At 47.1% G+C, this 8,351-nt stretch overlaps 1 protein-coding gene across 1 annotated transcript in view; it reads right to left on the bottom strand.

The window, feature by feature from the left end:
- GAK (cyclin G associated kinase) overlaps nucleotides 1-8,351 on the bottom strand; it is a 96,666-nt gene that overhangs the window by 32,579 nt on the left and 55,736 nt on the right. Inside the window, exons 16-17 of the mRNA XM_006874137.1 lie at nucleotides 1,626-1,820; nucleotides 1,064-1,181 (exon numbers count right to left, since the gene is read on the bottom strand). Of these exons, the coding sequence (XP_006874199.1) occupies nucleotides 1,064-1,181; nucleotides 1,626-1,820 (313 nt within the window). The remainder of the gene's footprint in view (nucleotides 1-1,063; nucleotides 1,182-1,625; nucleotides 1,821-8,351) is intronic.

Below are 8,351 nucleotides of genomic sequence, written 5' to 3'. Positions count from 1 at the left end.
GTCCAGGTACAGATTCCTCAGAAGTACAATTAAGTGTTCTGGAATACTCATACTTCGCAATGTTGGCCACAGCTTGTCATGATCCACACAATCAAAAACCTTTACATAGTCAATAAAGCATAGGTAAACATCTTTCTGATATTCTCTGCTTTCAGCCAAGATCCATAGGACATCAGTAATGATAGCGCTTGTTCCACGGCCTTTTCTGAATCCAGCTTGAACCTCTGGAAGTTCTCTGTCAATGTATGCTTACAGCCATTTCCGTATTACCTTTAGCAAAACTTTACTCGCTTGAGATATCAAAGCGATTGTCCAATGTTTTCCGCAATCCGTTGAGTCACCTCTCTCTGGAATGGGCACAAATATGGATCTCTTCCAATCAGTTGGCCAGATAGTTGTCTTCCAAATTTCTTGGCTGAGATGAGTGAGTGCCTCCTGTGCCGCCTCACTTTCTTGAAAGATTTCAATTTTAATTCCATCAATTCCTGGTTCCTTGTTCTTTGCCAATTCCTTCAATGCACCTTGCACTTCCTCCTTGAGTATCATTGGCTCTTGTTCATGGTAGCATAGTAGGTTACTAACTGGCTGCTAATTTCCAAGGGTAGTAGTTTAATCTACCAGCTGCTTCGCAGGAGAAAGATGAGGCTTTCTGCTCCCACAAAGACTGATAGCCTTGGAAATCCTGGCCAGGGTTGCTAGGAGTCGGGACTGACTCCTCCACACCTACCACCACCACCACCGCCACGGTGTGAAGGAGGCCGGAGGAGATGTGGGTATGCTAATGAAGCTGGATGCTGTATCTTGAATCAATCTCTGAGAAAGATTCAAAAAGTGAGCAGAGCTCAGAGTGACCTCTTCCCACGAAGGAGGAAGAGATGGAAACGAAGTCATCTGGTCCAAGACTCAGAGGTAGACTCTGACAAGGACCTACCCCCAGAGCGAGACAGCCTTCCCTAAGTGTCTAGGACACCAAGGGAACACAAAGTGAACATCCAGGGCTGGCAGCAGCCACCGAAGGTGGGACAAGCCACATGTGCTGGGAAGGGATGGTGGGGACACTCACCTTGGCCTGCAGTCTTCCTCCCAGGGTGGACCTCGCGTGATAAATCACGATGAGCACATCTCCTTGCACTGTTATGCCCAGAGGAATAACTGCTCGGCCATCTTCAATCTTAAAATCCCTAAACAGAATGATGAGGAATTATTGGCCCAAATCAAAGAGGTAAAGCGATGAAGAGTGGTCTGCAATGGCTGATGAGTCCCAGCGAGAACGCCGAGAACTCTGAAGTTGCCAACGCTAACAGTTGTGTGTGTGTGTCTCTTGCTGACTTTGGTACTAATGAAAATACTTCCTGGGGAGGTGACTCCAGGAACTGACTTCAAAGAAGACACTCCCCCAATAGACAACGGTCATAGTACCTTACCCAAACATGGTAATACCTCTGGACCTGCGAAGACTGCTCATGTGCTAAAGGCCAAGGCTCTCGAGCACCCATCAAAGCATTGCTGTTCCAAAGCTATTTCACCCCAACACAGTGACATGTTCACTATAAAGACTTTCCTGCAGAATGAACCTATGTAGACTTAATTCCACAGAGCAAGAACTGGCCCGTGTCTGAACTCACTTCATCTTGTCATACTCCTGGGACGTGGTGGTCACACGCTCATCTCCAACGTAGACCTCACAGAAGGGCCGACAGCCATTCCTCTGCTTGCTGAACAGGGGTACGGGGGTCATGACGATGGCTTTCACCAGGATGGGCTTGCAGTGGGGCGTGATGGGCTCCTCTGCAACCATGTCACACATGTACTCTATGTACCTGGAAGCAGGTTCAGGGCACCATGTCACATGTGTGCATGGTCAGGACAGTACGCCACACATGCATTCAGTACACATCACACGTGTGCACGCTCAGGAAAGCATGCCACACGTGTGCATTCAGTATACATCAAACGTTTGCACATTCAGTATACGTCACATATGCGCATGTCCAGCACACCACGCCACACGCGTACACTCAGCACATGCCACATATGTGCTTATTCAATATACCATACCATATGTATGCATTCAGTACATGTCAGAGTGCATATCACATGTTCATGTTCAGTATAGCACACCACATGTGTGCATCCAATACACATCACATGCATGTGCATTCATTACATGTCACACATGTGCATTCTGTATATGTCACATGTGTGCACATTCAGTACAGCATGCTAAACGCGTTGCATTCAGTAACCATGCCACACATGTGCACATTCAGTATAGCATGTCACACGTGTGTGCATTCAGTACACCACATCACACGTGGGTACATTCACTACACCACATCACACGCATGCTGGATGTATAAGTATCTAGCAGACCCTGGAGTACACCATGTCATACATGTATGGCATGTACCTGGAAGGCCATTTGACACCATCACATGTGCATTCTATGTACTAAAGGCCAGTCTTACACCACGTCCCAGAACCACTGTATGTATCTGGCAAACCATTCAATGCCTCACACGTGTACTCTCTGTACCTGGAAGGCCACTGGACACACTAGTCACCGGTGTACCCCGAAGACCAATTGCATCTATGTCACACACACTCCTGGACATTCCATTCACTCTACCATGTGCACAACTCAACATCACGCATATATGAGAAAAAGTATGTGCCGAAAGTGAACTCAACAATTCTGTAATTTACATAAGCTTTCCTTTAAAAAAATCCTACTTCACACTCTGAAAGCAGGGTCAAATTCGACTATACACATAAATACACTTTAGAGACTGCAAATGTAAATAGTCCTTATTTTGAACCCAGTCGTATAAAAATCGAGATAAGCCTTCATCAATACTCCGAGTTTCAGGGGACCACGGTAGTCAGAATGCCAGTGTCTTAGCATCCTCCAAGCATTAAGGGGTCCTCCCAGCTGAGCTTGATGTATGTCCATCATCCTCTGAAGAAAGGGGCCAGAGGTAAGTACAGATCCATGTTCTATGTGTGTGGGGTCTGAGGAGAGCTGGGTGAGTGGATTCCTGACACAGGGGCAGATGTCGTCTGGAGACAGTGTAACCACAAACATAAACTAGCAGCTGAACACACTGTTGTTGCTAGGAGCTGACGAGTCAGTTCTGGCTCACAACAACACTACGTACAACAGAACAAAACTACTGTCTGAAGCGTCCTCACAGCGACCCCACCGCTGCAGCCCTATCGGCCGTCTCGCTGAGGCCCTTGCTCTTTTTTGCTGGCCCTCTCCTTCCCCAAGATGATGCCTCTACTTTGAGGAGGCAGCTCTTCCCTAGTGGGGAAGACAACGGTTCTCTGCTGCTCGTAAGGGCTTCAGGGGCCGATTTGTTCCGAAGCGGATCTTCAGGTCCTCCACTAGTCTGTGGGTGCGCTGTGGATTTGCTGAGACCTGCCCACCGTGGAGAGCACAGCTTCCATATCACCACCACAGGCATAATGGCTTATCTCCCGGCTGGACTCAGCCAGGTGCCGTCCACGTGCTGGCTGCCCCTGTTCTTGCTGGAGCTCAGGGCCCACACCCAAGCTCTGGAGGCTGTATGCAGAATTCACTTTCCTGAAGCCAGGACACCGAGGGAGGAAGCCCCCTTCCAGGCATCTGCAGGCATCTTCAGGGACGGCAAGAGACCTCTCTGTCTCTGATTTTTGAGAGGCTCAGGCAGTCCCTTACCTCCACCTGTGAGACCCTTTCACCTTTACCACCGAGTGTAAATTACAGAGCAGGCATGCCACCACCTTCGTGAGAACCGATGTTCTGGAAGCAAGTCAGGAGTCCACCCACACTCATGCGGATCACATTATACCAGAGTGTGGTCGCAAGAAGCCATGGGAGCATTGCTCCGACCACGACCAGGGGCTTCCAGCATGAATGGGGGCCAGCTGGGGAAAGGCAGCACCCTGGACAGGAAGATGAAGAACCCCAATGTGTGCCTGAAACCGTGAGTCCCTCCAACACTGTCCTTCTTCAAAGTGGTTCTGGCAGCGGCAGCTTCTCTGCATGTCCCTGTGTGGTTCAGACTCAGCTGGCTGACACCAACCTGCTGAGAGGTAAACTAGAGGTACACCGAAGCTACACAGCAAATTGGGAAAAGGGACTAACGTTTTCACAATAAAGAATCTTCCAGTCAATGGACGCGGTGGTCAATATCGCCACTCACCCTGGTCTCCTCTCTTTCCTGTTGGGTGGTTTTCAGCACACAGATCTTATGTGTATTTTGCTTGATTTTAAACCTAAGTATTTCATTGAAAAGAAAAAAAAAGCCAGAAAAGAAAGAAACAACCACTGTTGTTGCCACTCAAGTCGGTTCCGACTCATAGTGACCTTATAGATATTTTTCCAAGGAGCAGCCGGTAAGTTTGAACCGCTGACCTTGTGGTTCAAGCCGACCTTGTGGTCCAGTACTTTATCCCACAGTGCCATCCCAGGAGACCATTTTTATTCTGTGCCATTGAGTTGGTTCTAACTCATAGCGACCCGGTATAGGGTTTCCAAGGAATGACTAGTGGGTTTGAACCACCAACCTGGCATTTCAAATGCACCCCGCAGTCCAGCACGTTATCCTGCAGCGCCACACTGGATTCCAAAAGCAATTCTGAAACTTGTTCTCTAATATAGAGGTGCTAAAGCAAATGGAAGAGATGAAGTAAAAGAGCTGAACAGAAAATCTCAAGGGCAGCTAAGAAGACAGAGTCAAATATTAAAATGAAATGGGCAAAGACTTGGAGTCTAGAAAATCAAAAGGGAAGAAAACACTCAGCACTTTTCAAGCTGAAAGAATTGGGGAAAAAAACAACTCAAGCCTCGACTCGCAATTCTGAAGAATTCCATTAGCAAAATATTGAATGATGCAGAAAGCATCACAATAGGATGGAAGGTATGTACACAGTCACTATACCAAAACCATTTCAAGAGGCAGCATGTGATCAAGTCCAAGCTGCACTGAAGGCATTAGGGAAAATCAAGGCTCCAGGAACTGATGGAATACAAATTGAAATGTTTCAACAGACCGATGCAGCACTGGAGGCACTCACTCATCTAAGCCAAGAAATTTGGAAAACAGCTACCTGGCCAACCGACGGGAAGGGACCCATAGGTGAACCCATTCCAAAGAGAGGTGACCCAACCAAATGCAACAACCATCAAACAATATCATTAATATCACATGCAAGTAAAATTTTGCTAAATATAATTCAAAAACAGTTACAACAGTATATGGACAGGAAATTGTCAAGAGATTCAAGTTGGATTCAGAAGAGGACATGGAATGAGGGATATCACTGCAGACATCAGAGGGATCTGGGCTAAAAGCAGAGGATACAAGAAAGATGTTTCCATGTACTTTACTGATGATGCAAAAGCTTTCCACTGTATGGCTCACGACACATTAAAGGAAGTCGTTCGAATAGAACAACAAGGGGATACTGAATGGTTAAAATTAGAAAAGGTGTAGGTCAAGGTTATATCCTATCACTGTATTTATTTTATTGTTTTTTTAAACTATGGTGAATTAAGCAAAGGTGTACAGGCAAAATCATCAGATTTACATTGAACCAATCATATTTGGTCCCATTTCAATGACTGCAATCTCCTGGAGCACTAACAGTTCTCCTGCTTCCTCCCTGGGTTCCTAGTTCCATCCCACCCTCTTTCCCATCCCTTCTCAACCTTGTCCTTAGGTAAATGGGGCTCTTTTCATTCTGAAGGTTGACCGTTCCACGGCGAGCATACCTTACTAGTGTTGTTGTCTTCCCCATATACCTATCTTAGGTTGAAAATCGCGTCACAAAGGTGAGAGCCTCTCCAGACCTGAAGGGTGGTTGAGGGCCACAGTTTCGGGTTTTTCCAGTCTGTTCCTGATAAGTAAGCCCAGCCCTTTTTTTTTTTATTAATAATTCTCAGTTTTGTTCCATGTTTTCTTCTACTTTATGTGATCCCTTTCAGAGCAGTTGTTCATGGAAGTCAGGTCTGCTCTCAGAGTCACGGAGACCGATGTTCACAGGTTCCGTTTGTCCACTGGACTAACTGATTCCAAACATCTTCCGTTCCCATCACTTTTCTTTCTTGTGCACGTGGAGAGACCAACAGTTAGAAAACCTTAGGTGGTCTGCTTGTGAGCTTTTAAGATCCCAGCCACTCCTCACCGAAGAAGGACGTAGAATACTGTCTTTGTGACTTTGTTATGCCAACTGACCATCACCATACTCATTTAATCTGTGTGCTGAGAAGCTGGATTATATGAAGGAGAAAGTGGCATCACTAGTGAAGAGAGACTCATTAATAATCTGCAATATGCAGATGATTCAACTTTTCTTGCTGGAAGTGAAGAGGACTTAAAATACATACTGATGAAGATCTAAAACAACAGCCTTCAGTATGGACTGCACCTCAAGGTAAGGAAAGTAAAAATCCTCACCACTGGACCAATTAATAACATCAAGGTAAATGGAGAAAAGCTTGAAGTTGTCAAAGACTTCATTTTGCTTGGATCCATCGTCAACACTCAGAGAAGCAGCAGTCGAGAAATCAAACGACATATTTATTGCATTAAGCAAATCTGCTGCACAAGACCTTTTTAAAGTGTTGAAGAGCAAAGATGTCAGTTGAAGGACTAAGGTGCACCTGACCCAAGCCATGGTACTTTCAATAACCCCGTATGCATGTGAGAGTTGGATAGTGAATGAGGAAGACTGGTGAAGAATCGAAGCATTTGAGATACGGCGTTGATGAATACTGAAAGTACCTTGGGACTGCCAGAAGAATAAACACAATGCTCCATGGAGGCCAGCATGGCGAGACTGTGCCTCTCAGACTTCACACATGTTATCAAGAGGGATCGGTCTCTGAAGAAGGACATCATGCTTGGTAAAGGAGGGTCAGCGAAAAAGAGCGAGACCCCCAATGAGATGACTGACACCAGGGCAGCAGCAATGAGCTCAACTTAACAATAACAGTGAAGATGGCATAAGCGCAGGCCGTGTTTCATTCTCTTGTGCACAGGGCCGCTGTAAGTAGGAACCTACTCAACAGCACCTAACAACAACATTATAAAGGAGGCCTGGGGGCTTTGTAGGTTACATGTTGGGACTGCCACCAAGCATTCTGAGGATGAGAGATGAGGTTGTGTGCTTAAGTCAAGATTTTGTGTCAGGAACACGATAGGGCCACTAGGAGTCAACCCAGGGGCAGTGGGTTTTATCATAAATGGAGGAAAAGCCTTGGTGGTGTAGAAGTTAAGTGCTCAGATGCTAACTGAAAGGTCGGGGGTTCGAAGCCAGCAGTCCCTCCCCAGTCTACTTCTCTAAAGGTCACAGCCTTGAAAACCCTACAGGGCACTTCTATTCTGTCCAAGAGGGTCACCATGCATCAAAATCGACTGCACGGAAATCAGGGTTTAGTATTGTAAATGGAATTGAGAGAGAAACACAATTTGCTCTTGTATATGGATATTAGATCTTGGGAAAAGCATTTTGGTATTTGCTTTGCGACTTGTCCGCACCTCTTTCAGGTCTGGAAGACAGTGGATGGAATTATGCATGATTTCTTCCTGACACGTAGAGCAGAATTCCCCAGTGAAACAATCGGGATCTGGAGTTTTCGGTTTTTTGGGGCAAGGTTCTAAACCACAAGCTCCACTTTTAAACCGGTACAGACTAGGCAGACTCTGTATCTCTAGCACTTTGTGTTTTCCGAGCAGTGAGTCCGAGGCATTCACAGCCTTAGTGCCCTTTTGTCTGTGGCATCTCAGTCCCACTTCCTGTCTCATCCCTGATGCTGGTTGTTTGGGGCATTCTTCCTTTCCTCTGCTGAGATCACAGATCCCCACAGGAGGTGGGTGGTGTAGAGGGGCGGCCTGCACACTGCACTGGTTTCAGCCTGCCAGGGACTCTGCTCTGATCACGCTCTCTCGCACGAGAACCAAGTGCACTGAGATGGGTTTGTGCAGACAAGCGACCCCTCTGATGTGCACCTCCGACAGGTCACCCTCACTGCTGGGGGCTGGACTGAGCAGGACAGACATGAGGAGCCCAAGCACTTGGTGAATGGAGTGGCCCTATGCGCCATGGCGTCCTGAGAAATCACTGGGTCTCGAATGCTGACTAAAGGGAGCATCAGAGAGTGACGGCAATCTACATGTGCCTCAGAGCTCACGAGCGTGCAGACATGGTGGCCACCACAGGATGTCATCGAGGGGCCAGCCCCTGAGCCCAGAGAGCAAGTAGCCACGCTGGGGTCAGACTCGGCTTCCTGGCTGTGCTTGCTGAGAATACCAGCGCACCCGGAAGCGGCAGCCCCAGTGACACCTTAGCCTCGACAAGACCAC

This window comes from Chrysochloris asiatica, unplaced genomic scaffold, assembly GCF_000296735.1.
Source record: "Chrysochloris asiatica unplaced genomic scaffold, ChrAsi1.0 scaffold00262, whole genome shotgun sequence".
NCBI lineage: Eukaryota > Metazoa > Chordata > Mammalia > Afrosoricida > Chrysochloridae > Chrysochloris > Chrysochloris asiatica.
This window is presented reverse-complemented; position numbering and strand designations above follow the sequence as displayed.